The sequence below is a fragment of the Drosophila gunungcola genome, chromosome 3R (genome assembly GCF_025200985.1).
Source record: "Drosophila gunungcola strain Sukarami chromosome 3R, Dgunungcola_SK_2, whole genome shotgun sequence".
NCBI lineage: Eukaryota > Metazoa > Arthropoda > Insecta > Diptera > Drosophilidae > Drosophila > Drosophila gunungcola.
Window position 1 is genome coordinate 17,868,245 of NC_069139.1, and position 18,500 is coordinate 17,886,744.

General features: G+C 42.3%; 1 protein-coding gene across 5 annotated transcripts; it reads left to right on the forward strand.

The window, feature by feature from the left end:
• The first annotated feature begins 2,452 nt into the window (after positions 1-2,452).
• Positions 2,453-15,618, forward strand: LOC128266192 (uncharacterized). 5 transcript variants are annotated; one of them, XR_008269036.1, is made up of 5 exons: positions 2,453-3,182; positions 5,984-6,558; positions 11,834-12,244; positions 12,306-15,529; positions 15,561-15,618. XR_008269036.1 is itself a non-coding variant. In XM_053002537.1 (4 exons), the coding sequence occupies exons 1-4, from the start codon at positions 3,104-3,106 to the stop codon at positions 15,474-15,476; spliced, it is 4,236 nt and encodes a 1,411-aa protein (XP_052858497.1). In that variant the 5' UTR covers positions 2,453-3,103; the 3' UTR covers positions 15,477-15,618. The 5 variants fall into 5 exon arrangements, 4 of the variants coding, with proteins under 4 accessions (XP_052858497.1, XP_052858499.1, XP_052858498.1 ...); XM_053002537.1 differs by having other exon boundaries at positions 12,306-15,618; XM_053002539.1 differs by lacking the exon at positions 2,453-3,182 and adding an exon at positions 3,278-3,361 and having other exon boundaries at positions 12,306-15,618.
• Positions 15,619-18,500: the final 2,882 nt, after the last annotated feature.

An 18,500-nucleotide genomic window follows, 5' to 3' on the forward strand; every position in this document is an offset into this window, starting at 1 on the left:
GCCAGATAAGAACAGATGCAAATGGGTGGGTTGCCAGATCCGCAGTTCCGTTGAACTGGCCTCATAATTGGCCATGTTGAGCAGCGCCTAATCTTGGATTCCGGCTGGAGTGTGTGTGTGACACTTGACTGTCAAAAGCTGTGCTACGTGATATTATTAGCAATGCAATCCTGCCGCAATATCGCCCAACATGGCTCCTTGGCGTGCTGCCGGCTACACAGAGTTCCACAGGGCGTATGATTTATGACTATGGCAGAACTAATGATGCCACATTCGTTAGATGCCAGGCGTGCGCCCAAGGCGAGAACACATCCAATGGCACAGGGAAATCTATTTATTTTTATATACGGTATATATTATATATATAAACTGTTTGCCTAGCAAAGTTCAAATCTAATTTCGAGGCATCACAGGCTATGACGTTTGCGGCCCACGCTAAAGATAGCCCCACGTTTGGCCAAAACAATCATAAAAGTCGCTTCCACTTGTAAACTTCTACTTTAAGTTCAATTTGGCATAAGGAAAGTTTCCCTTTGTCAAAACATGCCGTAAAGCACCCACTCCATGCACGCACTCTTGAATGATTCAAAAGCGTATCCACCGGTTCAGTGACGACATCAAACCCATCTACCGGTAAAAATCAGACATTACCAGTTTGGGGCTAGCACTGAAAGAAAAAGTGAGTACCTTATGTCTTAAAAATATTGAAAGAATTATATAAATATAAGTATAAGAAATTAAAATAGAATAATCTGGTCTTTAAATACCCATTTCAATATAAAAAGCTAAATATTTACACTTATTTACATAGACCATATACGCCTAACTATAAATGTAAATTCTTGGCTTGTATTTAAGAACAAAACCCTTAGATAAAATGCCAATCTACCTTAAAATATTTCTCCGAGTTGAGAAACATTTTGCTTTAGAATGCGTATCTGCGCTGGCATGTCGCCAAATGTGCGCCACATCCTGCGACGCGCTTGCCATTTGCCTACATTAGTCATGCGGCCCAAAAAAGACATGTGACGCTCGGGATGCCACCCACTGCCAGAAAGCCAGCAAGGAAGCCAGGAAGCCCCCGACTAACAAGCTTTTACTATGCGGGGACGTCAGAGGATGGCGCTACTTTACAACTACAGCGACTTCAGGGGGAGTTTTCCCATCCCCGCGATGACAGTTTTCCACGCGGTTCGCAGATAGCGGCAAAGTCAAAACAAAAAGCTTTTCATTCATCAAAAGTAATCGGACTATGGGCCAAGTGACGCGTGCAAGTGCGATGGGTATATGGTGGGAAAGGGACGCACTCTGGGTAGAGTTTGCGCCATTTGGCAGCTCGTGGAGCTATTTTTCGCCAATTTTGTGGCTGGCTCTTTGCTATTTTCGACACATTTCGCTCTGGCCAACTCAACGAAGCTTCTATTTCTGTGCACTGGCTGCTCATATGCGGTTGTTGCTTTTTTCCCTTTTTTACTTTTTCACTTTTTGACTTCTTCAATTGCGCTTTGGGGTTCATTCATGAAATTTGACAAGCCGACTCGTGTTAACCAAACAAAGACGAATATCGGGCTTTTCTTTCTTTTGTCATTTTAATTGCCCTGGGCTGGCTATTTTTGGATTGCCATTGAGCTCTCTTTGGGGGCTTGGAAAAATAAATTGTAATTTATATGGCTTTAAACATTTAAAGGATTTTTAATAAAAAAAAGATTCAACGATTTAAGGCGCTAAAAAATTGCGACACACTACTCCAAGTCCATCCATTGTTTTTTGTAGCATTAGATAAGATAAAATATTTGTTATCAATCCTTATAAAATATTTAACAATATTTAATATTTCTCAAATTTCGTAAAGCTGTAAAATTCTTAAAAGCCAAAAATTTAAGCAATATCCTTAATAAAGAAAAATTTAAAATATTTGTTAAATGTCATGCCAGAATGGAAAAAAAAAGTTTCAAATAAAAAGTTAATATTTTCCTCTTTGAACTCTGATCAAATTATTTAATATTTAAATGGCGTAAGCCATACCTTACAATTTCATGTTTATCAATCTACATTGCTCATGTGCTCCAAATTAGTAAATTGCTATTTTATGGTGAATGGTTTTTTAAAACAAATCAACCATAACTCAAAATCTGGCGAATTCTCCTGTTCCATTTCTCCGCATCACTTTCCCTCTCTGCGAACAGCTGTGAGCTGGTGGCCCACGCTCCGGAAAGCTTTCGTCAAGTTGGCCGAGTGCCAAGCTTTCCCGATGCGATCCACAGCAGCAGGAGCAACATCCTTGAACAAACGCATTGGAGTCCAAGGGGCTTTTCGCGTTAGTACGCGACGGTGACTCCGAGAGAACGGACACAAGGGCTGAAAAACGGCTAAGGCAACGGGAAATTCTCACACACGCGCACTTACACACACAACCGCATCGGCTCTATATATATATATATATATATATACATATAAGTGAAGCGCCAAGTGCCAGTGTCCTAGAAATAAAGAGAATTAAACCAAATCGAAGGCAATAATGAAAAATTAATTAGGAAGGCCGTTGGATGAGGCCAAATGAAATGTGGCCAAAGGAAAAGTGCAAGTGAAAAGTGCCTGGAAGAAGCAAAAAATCACACACTCACCCATCAGCACACCAGCACACACACACGCACACAAAGGAAACGTCATATGCCAGAGGCATTCACAGGAGCTACCGTGGAAAAGCATTTTGTGTATCCTATTTTGTGTGGCAGCGCCAGGAGAGCGTGTCCTTAGCCACAGTGGCCAACAGCAACAGAAACAAAAACAAGCACTGCAATTACACCGTGTTGTTGCCATAATGATAGATTTCAAAACTAAATTGAGCAAATTATCGTACAGAACGTGCCTCGCTTCAAAAGTCTAAAAATAATCGCGCGTCGCCAGCTTGTCGAGGGCCCGAGTTTCTCGTTTCGTTCCCCATCATCAGCCAAACGGCCAACGGGATTTCGAAGGGTCTAAAGTGCCGCAACTGACATTAAATTATGCATGCACATTGATTTTCCAACCACTGCCCAGTTGCTGTTGCTGTCGTTATATCCTCATCATCTATATACCACCAGCCCATTGGCTTTGTTGTCGCATGTTATCAGCGGAACTGGCGTCGTCGACGGCTTTGTTGAATGCGAGTTATCAGCGCAGCATCAACGGCCCCACAAAAGGTAAGCATCCGCCTGGACCACGCGGCGTATGGGTAATGGCAAAGCACTTTATTGATTAGGATACACAGGCCAAACGATGTTAATGAGTGCTTATCACACTAAGCAAGTGCTGAGAATGAAAAGGAAGCTATCGGGGATAAGCCTTATAAGCAGCCATCAGAAGAAAATCTTTTAAATAAGTAGGTACGGTTAACTTTTAAAGCTAATGCACTTCAGCAATTCATTGACCAGCAAATCGAACTGTCAAGTTTTTTTGCACATGCAAAAAATTCCATATTTGGGGTAGACTTAAATATATTACTAATTTTAGCATCACCATTGAGAATGTTGGCTTAAATTATTCTTTGAGTTTTCTAAAAGCTTCTACTTGTCATGCTTAAAATCTCTTCTTTATTAAAGCACAAAACTATCATGTTTTATGATTTTTCCCGATTTATGCTTCGCTCTTCATGTGTCTAGCATCTTTTCCAGCTCTCTCGTTCTTCTTCCTATGCCATAGTTTCAATCAAAATGTCATAAAATACATTTATAACTCATTTACAGTGCTTATTAACACATACACAGAATGGGCGCCAACTCATTAACGCCCCTGGGTCATGAGCTATACGAAGTCCCCAGTCCTCGCCCCCATTTGCCGCCCCCATCCTCATCGTAAATGCTGCGTCATTGTTGGCACTACAACTGCTTTTAATCAGATTTCAATTATAATTCCATTTTACTGCACTAATGTCGTTTGGCGCCCACTGCCGGCTGCTGTGGCTCCCTGGAAATGGCCTCAATCTACCTACCCACCGCCCTGCTGAAGACACCCACTTCGGGGTAATTTCCCTTTGTGCAACAGCATTTTAAATGCAATTTATTGGCTCTGACAATGGCCAGTTGACTGCGCCCGAGGCGTTAAAATTTCCATTCAGAAGTGCCACCGGAAGAACGGTTATAAAATGTCAACAGCAATGCTAACCCAAAACAGTTGCCTTACATCCGGTATGCAACGCGCACGTGTCATTGTGTGGGTTTTGCTGACGTTTTTCTAACGATTTTACGACTTGATGTCATGCACTGTAGTCCTCCTTCGGTTTTCGCCAATTTTCTAACGGCATGCAACAAGAAGCCGAGCTAAAATTGACTTTATGGTCCGCATTCAACCATGCAATTGGCTTAATTATACAAATTGTTTGGCGGGTTATAAATTACACTGCAGTTTTCATAACGAATGGGGTAAAATGGACATTTCCAAGAACGCTATTCAATAGTCCAGAAAGAACTTATCGTGGAAGCACTTAGACCGGAAATTCTTAAGGACAATTAATTAAAAAACCGCATTGATATTTGTTAATTAGACTTTTCAAGAGTTTTGCTTGTATATAGATGCAAATTAAATGAAACTAATTTTAATAACACCATATAAAATTCCGTTTTTGTCCCATTGGAGCTATTTGATATAGTATTCCGATTTCAATACGATTAAAGTCGTAATTCTGAAATATTAAACTATTACTGAATCTCAAAAAAAACTTTGGCAAGGCAAAATTTATATATATTTTGAGCTATTCCAAAAATTAAATATTTTTTAAAACATCTACATTTTGAGTTACATGCGTATATATTTAAAAACAATAAATCTTTGATGATTTTAAGCTCATTTATTAATTTTCCGGTTATCAAAGCGTAATTCTGAATAATTAAACCATTACTATGTCCAAAACAATTAATAATTCGCAGTATTTCCTTTATTCTTTGATATATTTAGTAATGGTAAAATAGTTCAGAATTACGGTTCTAATTTTGTTGAAATCGGGCAACTAAATCATAAAGATCCCTTTGGAACAATCATTAAATATATAATATTGCTGATTTTTAATTTGTTTTAATGTGCTTTAAGATAAATGTTCAAGCCAAGTAGGCGTTTGTTATTTCTGCCAGTGTCGGTCTCCATCCGCTGTTCCTTTATAAAATATATAAATTATCCGGCTAAAACGTTGAACATTTAATACTTATATCATATTGTAATTATCCCCATTGAATCCCTGGGCGCGGGCGACTATTCCATTCCTTGGCTTTCAGGGTAATTAAAAATAGAAGAGCCACAAGTACCAATTTCATGATGAAGCGTGGTGGTGCTGGTATGATTAGGACTTTTCAACGAATGATGCTTATATACAGATGTTAATTAAATGGAATTAATCTCCATTACACCATTTAAAATCGCTATCATTAAATGTAATACTTTTTCAATATTCATGTCAACAAAATGGAAAAATTTCGAATATATACAGATGTTAATTAAATAGAATTAATCTCCATTACACCATTTAAAATCGCTATTATTAAATGTAATACTTTTTCAATATTCAAGTCAACAAAATGAAAAAATTGCTAATTTAATGAATTTCTTCCGCAAGAGAATTTTAAAACCACATTTACCATAATAAATCAAAAATTTTAAGGTTCAGGGAATAAATAATATAAAATTTAATTTGTTTTTATATTTGAGGTTCTATATTTAAGCAACTTTGTTTAAAGGTCAAATAAGCCACAGTTAAAGACATATTATTCACATTTGGCCGAAAAACTACAATACAGCTAGAAAAAATGTTCAATTTTTTGGTTGACTGATATATTTCTATATCTATATTCTATCGGAGCAATTGCATTATATATTTTCCGTACTTCCTTTATATTCGCTTCAATTTAGCTGAAAGATTTGAACGCAACTTGTTAACATGGAATTATTAAGTGACACCAAACTCGTGTAAAGCCCCGTTTCTGACTTCCTCCTTCTATTTTTATATTTTTTGCAGATGAAGTGTGCCCCTCGACAACAAGTGACAAGTGCTACACAACGACAGGAGCAACATCAGGAGGAGCGCCAGCAATTGCAACAGCAGCAGCCACAATGACCAAGCAATTGACAACGGCAACTGCAACGAATGCGGCATCGGGAATAGGACAGCCGGGTGATTTGGCGCCCACAGTGATATCCCCGACCGCAGCCACAACACTCGAGACAGGATCAAGTGGAGGAGCAGGTGGCACCACCACCACCAACTCGCCTGTCAGCGAGACTACAAAGACTGTGGCACAATCCGCCAAACCGGCGGCTGAGGAGAAGCCCTCGAGTAGCGATGCCAGTGGCAGATCGGCGGCTCTGGAGCGTGCCTACGTGCACGATGTCTACGAGAACTGCGAGGAGCCCACCGGACCTGTTCGTCCTCGGATGGCCCACTTCCTCAGCGGCCTCGATCCCGGATCCGTGGTCTGCGACGTCGGCTGCGGCAGCGGAAGGTATCTCACCCAGTGCAATCCGGCCATCTGCACCATCGGCGTAGAGCGCTGCTATCGCCTGAGCAAAGTGGCCCACCAAAAGGGCGGCGAGGTGAGTTTCGATTTAGGCACTTAAAAACATATTAGCAGTCCTACATTCATAAGCGGAATAAGCGGATGAAAGGCTTTTTAACAAATACATAACGTATTTGTTATTATTTATTCCTTACTGTGACTTTTGGACCCACAAGTGGTACGAGTAGAAGGCTCACAGTTTTTTCAAATAGAACTATTAAAAAAAGGGGAAAACACAAAGGGAAAAAAGGATTGAGCTTACCTGATTCAAAGTTGCCGCGTATGTTCTTGATTAGCTGAATTTGCGAAATGAGCTTCGCATGAACACATCAGGCTTGTGTGCAATCTAATTGCAGCCTGCTAATTGCATGTGTTTGGTGCGGTCGTGTTCCTTGGTGCTCTCTTGGCCATGCAATTGACCCATTTTCTATTTTCCATTTTCCGCTAACAAGCCGCACAGGGAGCAGCAGATTTCATCGGGGAAAGTGTGGGGCCGCTAAACATTCGCTGTATTCAAATGCTGGTTGCTCCACTTAAGTTGGCCATTTGCAAAACGCATAAATTATGCTTATCGTTGGAAATTATTTGCACATGTTCCGCTCGACGTTTGCAATGGGAGTTTTTAATGCCTCATAATTGCAATGGTCCACAACGGTGTCGTAAAACGAGTCATTTGGGGAGCCAGCCAACCAGCCAAATCCCATAAACTGCAGATGACGGGCAGACAAAGAAAATTCATAGTCGCCAAATGCATTTAATGCAGTTCGAGTGGCAGCAGCATTTGCTTACTGTTTGGAAATTCAGCACTCTACATAACATTTTAAACGAAATCACGAGCATGCATTTTTCAAGAGAAAATAGGATAATGCACTAAAATATTCATGTCAAAGCCACTAAACGTAATTATAAATTATTCAGCTTAATATATTATGAATCCCTAAATAGAAAATCATTTTGTGGAATTGACTGGCTGGTAGGAATAATTAAAACAACTTTCAGATGATTTTTTATTGTTTTTTATATATCTTTTGTGTGTTGCTTCAGACACCTTTGAAAGTTGGTTAAAATCTCTGCAAAATCGCAGTATTTTATTTATGTATGCTTTTAGAAAGCGGAATTAACAGTTAGCATGTATTAATGTTTAAAGGGTAAAAGTCACGCCTCGCACTTCTGAGCACAATTAAGTGATACGCTCGACTATGTCATAACGAACATAAAGTACAGCGCACTTAGTTTTTTCCTCGAACAATATTCCCCCAACAATGACACAACTGTGCTGCATAGTTTTCCCCATTTTCTTTTGTCCCGCTGTTGCTGCTGGCAACCCCCTACATTTTCTTTTTACAAGGAACAACAATAAATTGCGATCCCCCCGACCGACTATGCTATATAAGAGCAGTTATTCAGCGGCATGGCTGCCTGAGGTATGCAATGCTTTTTGCCATAATCTATTACTAACGCCCCGCGCTTATTTATGGTGCCATTTCCAGGCGGCCGACAACCATTTCCCAAGAAGTGGAAAATGCCCTGCCCGGAGTTTTCATTTCCCAACCCGCCGTAGTAATCGACAGCACGCATTCTTCGCATTTAAATTGCTTTTGCGTGGAATTGACAGCAAGGTTGCAGCAGCAGCTGCTGCACTTCGCCCTTTGAGTATTGTAAGCGGCTTAATTTATTTAATAACATGCCACATTACCAGTCAGGAGCTTAGTGCCTCCAATTATTTGCCGGCGAGTCCTTGACATTTTACCAACGGCTTGTCGCTGATTGTCCGCATGTGTTTCTAATCACTTTTCCCGATAGTTTGCATAGCAAAGCGGTTTCGATCGGTATTTCGTTCTATTTACCTAATGTGTTTAAAATAAACTCGGCTGTAAATGCAGAAAGTGCGCACGTGAGATGCAAGCAAATGCAAGTATTGCTGCGGAAAGGCAAACTTTATGCAAAACCAATTTAACTTGGTCCGGACACAAAGTTGCAAATTTGATTCCTGCAGCTCGTGCATGGCCTGATTTTCAATAATTTTGTAAAGCAATAAAACCGCCAAATTGGAGCAGTCAAACACGAGCACCCAAAACGTCACACTACCAGCGAGATATCCTCGTAAATCTTAGTCCGCCCCGAAAATTGAGCATTTCAATGGGCAACAGGACCGCAGAAACATAAAAAGTGAAACTCAATAATGGCAGGTGCAGAGAGCTGGTTTCTGGGCCAGGTGAAACCTGCAATTTGTTGAGTTTTCCAACAGGCCTGAGGCTCCGTTCTTGGCTAAAGCGCCATTTAAATAAGCCGCAAAGAGACACTGCATAAGGCAGGGCATATATATTTTTCTTTCAACAAAGAATACTGCCTGTCCTTTCGTACTTTCGAGGCTTTTGCGCTTCGCTTTGGCCTCTGTCGCGTGCAACGTGGCGTATGCGTAACGAGTTTTACTTTAACCAGACACTTTTCGACAGAAAACCTGTGCAGTACTAAACCGTGTATAGTATGCACCTCATATTATTTTAGTAACCTTTTTTTTACTATCTTAGCATCATTAATGAAAGGTTTGTACAAGGGCCATAAGAAGGAAAGCCTTCGTGGATTCCAATGAGCAGTTTTCCAAAAAAATGTTTCATATAAACAGTTGCTAATTAAATGGAACTAATGTCAATACACTAATTGTTAATCGTTTATTTTAATACGCATAAAATATGAATAAGGAATGTTTGTTCTATAATGACAACATTTTAGTATCAAAATACAAGGGTAGAACCCGCCTGACTTTTCGTCTTTCTAAGACTTTGCGTTGCACTTTGGCCTCATTAGCGTGCAACGTGGCGAATGCGCAACGTGTTTCACTTTCACCTAACACTCTCCGCCTGGAAACCCTGTCAACATAAATTTCAAAGGCGTCATGTGCCCGACCCGCGTGACATTACACACATCACACACCCACAAAAGCCTCGCATGTGAAAAATGGCAACTGCTATAAATACGATTTGTAAAGCGCACTAGAAAAAAGCAAGGCGAATAGAGGAAAACTGTCAGCACACGCATTCATCGCATCGTAGACATCGAAAGGAGAAACTAAAGTGCAGAGGATATAGAATGGGTGGGGGATCAGATGAATGAATGGCTCTGCATTGCCGTGCATTAAAAGTCATGCCCATAAAAAGGAAACAAAAGCTTGCTTACCTAAAATGCATGAGATTCTGTTTGTTTGCAAGGGACCATTCACAACCATTCTGTGTATATGGAGTTCCATTTTCAATTTCTTCTAACATAATGAAATATCTTGAACCCCCAATGGTTGCTAACTCTCTTACGACTAAGGGGTTTTTGCTGTTAAATGGAATTAATAAGCCTTAAATAAATAAAGAAAACTTAAAACTTGCTAAACCCATATAATTTTTACCTAAAAAGTAAATGTAGTAGCGAGTTTTGTATTCTAAGACCTATTTAGCTATTATCTTGATAAAAATAGTATAATGTTTTCTTGTCAAAATTAAAATTCATTTATGTCAATGCCCATCGAAAGCTCACAGGCCGAAAAACACTTATGTTAATTGATATTTGCGAAGACTTTTAGCTTGTAATGGCTCAGTCTGAATTTCTCTCAGGTGGGCACCACCAGAAGCGCAAAATCTCGGGGCGAAGTGTATGGCTTGGTGGGTCAAGGATTTTTATTTCTGCAGGCAAACACACACTTACAGATACGGATTGCGCAAATTCACAGATATTAGTCGAGGGGGAAGCGGAAATTAAAGATTGCTAGCAAAACACTGTCATTTTACATGGCAGAAACACAATTTTCAACGTGGCATTTGAACGCCAAAGTAAATTTGATTCTGCAAGCGAGAGTTGAGAACTACTTCCAGGAGAATGATAGATTTATATTGACTAGGAATTGCATTTCCTGGAACAGCTTGAATCGATATTAAATTTCTCCATTGACAAGCTGTGCCATTTGTCATCTATATAATGGACGAATGGAATACACCTTTGTTTGCTTAACTCCCTTTATCGCAGCTATGGTAATCGACACCATCAGCTCTGGCCATGACACAAAAATGAATATAAATGGTGTGCATATAAAGACCGTAGTTTTGGGCACATTGTGTTAGGTCAGTTGTGGCCAAGTAGATAACTTTCGAACAGGCCAGGACCCCAGCGTATATAGGAATGACAAATGGATGAAGCCCACTTCCAAGCAGCCAACAAAACCGATAACTTTGTTTTTTTACCAGCACGAAAAAGTTACTAATTGCGAAATGATGTAGCCAACCGAAAGGGATAACGGATTATTCAATCATCCTGCATCGCTTTGATATGGAAATTCATTTGGTGCAATCCATCCTCAATGCTGAACTTTTCTTGAAGGCAATTGATGGTTCTGTCCAGGGCTTGAAATTGCATTCTCTCCTTTTACTTGTAACAGCAGCCACTATTTCAATTGCATACTTTTGCGGGCAGGACCCAAGGGAGATTTCCGGCAAAGACTCGATGTCGGCGACAGGAGCACGAAGTTGGCATTTCTGACCCCACAAATAGACTCCTGCGAGGACTTATCTTTGACACAGCTTGATTGGCAATGCATCCCCGGGGATCGCTGGCTGGCTGCGATTGCAGTGGTTTGGACTTCCACCTTGGGAAATTATTAACAAAGTTAATAAATAAATTTTTTTAAATATGGCAATTGCTCTTCATTTTGAACAGTTAATATGTATTGCCAATTTAACTAACAGTTCAGATTCGTCAAGAGCTAAAAACAATAAATCATTGAACTTATATATATCTGTCTTTAAACTCCTAATGAAATCTTTTCCCATGTCAAAATGTAAACGTTATTTTAAATGTATAGTTATATAAAAAAATCTAGTTAATTTTTTTTTCTTAATTCATCACGTAACTAAGTGAAGGTTCTTCTATATAGTTTTAAACTCATAATAAAATCTTTATTAGTATTCAATTTTTTAGGAGGTCATAGGGCAATTTAATTAAACAAGGCTTATTAGGATTACAAAATTATAATAAAATGGTCTCTTACCCATCCTAAAAAGGGCTGATTATAATTGAACTTGTTTCTTAAATAAATCACGAAACTAAATAAAGGTTCTTGAAAATAATATGTTTTAAGCCCCTAATAAAATTTTTTCCCATATCAAAATGTATAGGTTTTTTTTTAGCTGTTTTAATTTAATTAGACTTCTTAGTATTATATAATTATAATAAAATTGTCTTTTACCTATATATTGGCGAAAAAAGGCTAGAATATGTTTTGAATGCATTTATTTCTACTAATTAATTTACCTTAATTTATAATCTCTCAGGTGGCCCTGTGCGACAATCTGGAACTGCCGTTCCGGGACGACAGCTTCGATGCGGTCCTGTCGCTGGCGGTGGTGCACCACTTTGCCACCACGGAGCGACGAGTCCAGGCGCTTAGGGAGCTGGCCAGGATCCTGAGGATCGGCGGCCGGGTGGTGATCACCGTGTGGGCGCTGGAGCAGCGGCATCGGCGATTTGAGTCGCAGGACGTGCTGATACCGTGGCAGCCGCCCAAGAATAGGAACTACTCTTACTCGGATGAGGAGGACGATGACAACTTTCAGCCGCCCTACCACGCCTACACCGAGGACTCGACGAACTCCAGTCGATCGGCCGGGGATGGGGATAGCTCCAGCCTCAGTTCGTCCTCGCCGGGCGAGTCCTGCTACAGCTTCGTTCGCCGGGCCATTCAGGTATTACCCGTCTGTCCTTTTCTATTTCTTAAACTTATTTAATTATGAATTACGGAAACAGAAACTGGCCCGTGGACGTCGGCATGCGTGGTTCATGGACTCGTGGTCCTCGAAGGACACCAAGAACGACAGCAGTTTGGACTACGAGGACGCCAAGGACCTGCCCATCGAGCTGCGTCGCCTGGAGGACTTCGAGGACTTTCCCGACCCACCACTATCGGCCGGACTCAAGTCCCGCAGCTTGGGCAGTATCCTGCAGCCACCGCCCCGCCAGATTGTCCGCTCCCGCTCCAGTGTTCCCAGCCTGGGAGGTCCTTTGATTCCCGGCGAATCGAAGGCAAGTGCGGCGGCTCTGTTACTCAATGCCCCCGAGGGTCAACAGCTTCAGTTGCAACTGCAGATGAATGGAAGGCATTCACCCACCACCACGGCCAGTGCTGGGAACACCTTGAGCCGCCGGCCCAAGCTCATCAAGCAGAAGCAGTCGTTGTGCGACGATGACGCCGCCACGCCTCCCGCCACCGAGTCCTTCCAGATGGTGAGTACCTTGAATGGATCCAATGGCGGAGTGAGCAACAGCTTGTACACGAGGAGTGGCTGCTACGCTGGGAACTTCCACCAGCATGCCTCGTCCTCGTCGACGGCCACGCCCCCTTCGGGAGATCCTGGCGAGGGAGCCGGAGGAGCATGTGCTGTAGGAGCATCTGGAGGGCCCACCTTTCTGCGCAAACAGAGCTCGCTCAACGAGGATCTGATGGCCTGCAATCGCTTGAGGGAAAAGGAGAGGGTGCGCAAGCGCATCCAGAAACAGACCTCCCTGAACGAAGCCTTCCTGTGTCGATCGGCACTGTTCTCCAAACGGCTTCAAGTGATCCGCGAGGGCTTCACCACCAAAATCAAGAGCTCAACGGGCAGCCTGGAAAGGGTAACGAAGACGGGCATCAGCAAGCTAATCCAAAACATAAAAAGTGGACCGCAGGCTCAGCCAAATCCGGCCCAGTATCCCGCCCAAACGGACAAAAGCCCCACGCTGAATAACAACAACAAGCAGGGATCGTCGGCGATAATGGGTCATCAGCATCATCATCACCACCACCACCACCCGGTTCACCATCTGTCCCACTTGATACTGCCTGCATCGTCGACTGCGGGACCCGTAACGTACTGCAGCACCGTGGAGTGCACCATGGGCAGCCTGTGCCACTGCAGCCAGTACCAGCAGGAGTGTCCCGCCTGCGCGGACGGCGGTCAGGGCGACAAGGCCCGGCGGCACTCGCGGGAGTCCGGCTCGGACTCCTCCAAGGACAGCAGCCTGCAGTCGGACACCAGCATCGAGTCCGAGGACAGCTTCGCCTCGGTCATATTCATACCCAAGCCGGAGCAGCATCAGCAGCAGTTGAACTACCAGCAGCAGCACCAGAACTCCAACTCCAGTTCGAGCAACTCCTCGTCGAGCAACGGGCAGCGGGCTCCGGGTGCCGCTGGCCGGGATCAGGGAGTGAATGCCAGTTCTCGTCTGCCACCCACCACCCACTCAGTGCCAACGTCGCCGCTCATCATGCCCTGCCCTCCCACGCCGGCACATTCGCCGGCTGCAATTCAGGGCACGGTGACCTCCCCGCCGCAGTCCACGTCGGCTGTTTCCGCGGCCATGGCCATCCTGACTCCTCCCTCGAAGCCAGCTCGCTTCAGCTTCGATGAGGCCCACATCAAGCAGCAGAAGGAGCAGCAGATGGACCTCCACAAGGAGCCGGCCAAAGAGAAGAGGGAGCCACCAAGGGAGCCGCTCAAGGAGTCTCCACCTGTGCGCCGGATCACCCGGCAGGCCATCAGAGATCTGCCACCCATTCCCAAGTTCCGGAAACAGCAATCGCTGCAGCTGCAGCGCCAGAGTTTTCCCATCGTGCGGAGAGCTTCGGGCTCGGGGGTATCCACTTCGGCCTCCTCCTCCTCGCTGGCCAGCAAACTGCTCTCCTTGGAGCTCTTCAATCCGGCCACCGATGATCTGGACAGCGATTCCAGCGAACCCTCCTCGCCGGATTCCATAGACAGTGTGATTAGCGCTCCCAGGCTGACCAAGGCGCCATCGGGAAGTGACGAGGGAGGAACGGCCTCCGCGAACTCAAACTCCGCTTCCGCCTCCGCCTCCCAGGACGAGGGAGAGCCCAGTTTGGCGCAGCTGATCAGCCGGCAGCAGGAGCAGTACCACAAGGGAGAGCTGCAGATCAATAGCTCGCGATCCCAGGCCGAAGACGATATAATACTGAATGCGGCCAGTGCCACTCTGCTGCCCGAAAAGAGAGAGGCTACGCAGAAGCAGGATTGTGCGGAGTTCGCGGAGCAACTGACGGCCCAACTGCAGCGGGAACTGGAGGACAAGAGCAACCGCACCGAATGCCGATATCTGGACGGCATCGGAATGGGCGATCTGTCCGAATTCTTGGGCGGCGGCAAGAAGCGCTCCAATGGCGACCTCAGTACTTTTCGTGATGAGCTCAGGGAACGCCGTCTGATGTTGGCCAATCTCTCCACGCAACCGAGTCTCCAGCAATCGCCGGTCAGCTCATCCACCTCATCGCTGTCCTCGCAAACGCGCAGCTTCACCATCCAGGAAGAGGATGGTGAGGAGGAGGAGGAGAACGAGTCCAGCTATTCGCTGGGCGTTTACGAGCACTGCAAGATCTCGAAGTTTAGCTACAAGAGGAATCGCCACTACCAGCTCAATCCGGAGACAGCCTACCTCCTGCAGGACGATGGCGATAGTGATGTGCGCGACGACGAGGACGATGTCATACCCGAGGAGGAGGAGTTGGAGGAGCTGGAGGAGCAGGACGAGGATGCAGAGGCAGAGGCCCTGGAAGCCCGAGGCGGTGACCAGCTGGGCGAGGGCATGGCCGACTACGGCCAACGCAGGCGCAACATGGCCGCCCTGAAGGTTCAACCATCGCCGAGTCAGCAACAACAGCCCAAACAGGAGCCAAGCCAAACGGCGAACCTCCAACAGCGACCCTCCAACGAATCCCTGGAGCACTCGAACAGCTCCACCAACTCCCTGGACAGCCCCTCGCAGGGGGGAGCCAGTACCCACCATCGCTACTACCATGTGTTCCGCGAGGGCGAGCTGGATGCCCTAATCAACCATCATGTGGCCAGTCTGCACATCGTTAGCTCCTACTACGAACGGGCCAGCTGGTGTGTGGTGGCCGAAAAGGTTCAGGTCTGGACCATCTAAGCACCCCATTCTTAAAAAAGCGGATTCAAATTAAACGAAATGTTTATGTTCTGGTATCGAAACATAAATACCCAAGATAGATAGCCAGAAGCTAGGGTTCTTTATATTTGTTTTTATAAAAGAGCGATTTTTAATACGTTTTTTTTTTTTTTTGGTTGTTTAAATAAGCCTAATTTTGACTTCAATTATACTGTAGGGCCACACTGCCAACTTTTACTAAGTGTGGCCAACTTTAAATAAGCTTCATTTCGAATTCTTAAATATTTTATTTATATAAAATGATATATTCGCTCTAAATGAAGAACCCATCAAACCGTTTTCATTTGAATCCCTGCTCCAAAACGAATGCCCATTCCTAGCTGTAGTCTATAATCTGATGCCCCCAAAGGAATTGTTAAATTTAGTCTATTACTCTAGTCGGCTGTTGAATTTGGGGGCGGGAAGCCCGTCCTCCGGTTCAGCACTAATTTATTGTTAGCAGGCCTGCTCAAGGAAGCGAACGCAGGATTACACTGCATTGAAATTCAATTTCAAAGGGAAACGTAGCTATAAGATCTAAACAAACCGAATCGAAGACGAGAACTATAACGAAACAACGCAAACTAAATACAAATCTTACTAGTTATACGAGCATATTCTATATACAACGAGCATCAGTTTGTATCTAGCGCTTTCTTCAGACTAAGTTTCAAGCACCTGTAGCTATCATTTTGAAGCGAATAACCATTAAACGTCCATTAAAACAAATAACTCTAAACCACTTATCTATGGGGAATTAAACAAATTACAAGATATACAGCTAGATAGAGTAATATAGCAAACTCATATATACACTCCATTGCGCTGCAAAGTAGACCCCTCGAACAAACGTATATCAATAACTGCATTTAAATCTATGAGAAAACCATTATTAGATCAAAATCAAAACAATATACAAAATTGCTGAACAAGCTCACAAACAATTTTCCACATTTATTTTTCACCTGTTTAAGTGCACTTTTTGATTTCCATCTACTATATAAAGTATCTAACTCACTTCCCAAAAATGGCCAATAAACACGATTGTAACATAAGCCTATGCCTAACTTAAATTTTTTCTCAACATAAGAACGGTTATTTAAAAAATAACGCAAAACATTTTCAATAAAAACAAATATATCTATATGCGACTGTATATATGTTTTTTAGCTAGCTAAACTTACTTTATACCGTAAAATAATAGAACAATTGAATAAATATTAACTAAAGTTGGAGACAACACTAAATCACTACAGATAGAATTCAATTTGGACCTACAACTGCTCGAAATGCTGAAACATTATAAATATTAGGTATTGCTGGAAAATGTACTTATAATTTGCACAGAGTCCACCAAGCACACATTCAAAGGAAAATCAGAACCCCAGCTAAGACAGAGGAAATATTCAATATCGATAATTTGTAATGCATTAACAAGAACATTAAATAAACTAATAATAATTACTAAACTGTTTTCATTTATTTTGGGCTTTTCATCCATTTAACAGGAACCGTACACGCATTTGTTCCATGGAAGATATATGATAGTCGTCCGATTATATCAAAGTAAAATACATTATTGCAAAAAGGTGACCAAAAACCTTCAGTCATAAGTCCATAACTTTTCTTACAGGCATCCAATGCCAAAGTGGAATATCTTTAAAAACTTTTTGCTAAATTCTTAAAATATCTGCGTTTAAATCTTTCTTTGTAATTTCGGGTCGATTTTTTATCATTTTTATGATGTACCCCTTTCTTAATTTCCGAGAAAACTATTGCTGAAAGGTGCCAAAATAAATACAATTCAAAGTCTATAACTTTTCTTACAGGCATCCAATTCCAAAGTGGGATATCTTTAAAAACTTTTGGCTAAAGTCTTAAAAAAGTTGCGTTAAAAACTTAATTTGTAATTTTGAGCCGATTTTGTATCAATTTTATGATGTAACCCCTTTCTAAATTTCCAAAAAAATGATTGCTGAAAAATGCCAAAATAAATACAATTCAAAGTCTATAACTTTTCTTACAGGCATCCAATACCAAAGTGGGATATCTTTAAAAACTCGTGGCTAAAATCTTTAAAAAGTTGCGTTTAAATCTTGCTTTATAATTTCGGGTCGATTTTTTGTCATTTTCATGATGTACCCCCTTTCTAAATTTGCGAAAAATGACTGCTGAAAAGTGACAAAAAACCTACAGTTTAAAGTCCATAACATTTCTTACATGCATCCAATTCCAAAGTGGGATATCTTTAAAAACTTTTGGGTAAAGTCTTTAAATATCTGCGTTTAAATCTTGCTTTATAATTTCGGGTCGATTTTTTATCATTTTTATGATGTACCCCTTTCTTAATTTCCGAGAAATGACTGCTGAAAAGTGACAAAAAACCTACAGTTCAAAGTCCATAACTTTTCTTACAGGCATCCAATACCAAAGTGGGATATCTTTAAAAACTCGTGGCTAAAATCTTTAAAAAGTTGCGTTTAAATCTTGCTTTATAATTTCGGGTCGATTTTTTGTCATTTTCATGATGTACCCCCTTTCTAAATTTCCGAAATATGACTGCTGAAAAGTGACCAAAAACCTACAGTTCAAAGTCCATAACTTTTCTTACAGGCATCCAATTCCAAAGTGGGATATCTTTAAAAACTTTTGGCTAAAGTCTTAAAAAAGTTGCGTTAAAATCTTGGTTTGTAATTTTGAGCCGATTATTTATCATTTTTATGATTTTCTAAATTTCCGAAAAATGGCTCTGCCATAAAGTGACCATAAACCTGCAGTTCTAAACCCAAACTTTTCTTACAGCCGTTCGATTTGATACCTTAAAAACTTATGGCTTAATTTTCTTAAAATTGGCTTTGGTTTGGAATTTCCGGTAATTTTTTGTAATTTTCATGCCGTTCGAAACCAATTTGAAAAAAACGCGCTTTCGCCTTTTGCCAATGGCATAATGGTCACCCTGAGCAAACTATCGCAAGGCGAAAGGCTCATCTCTAACTGGCAATGCCC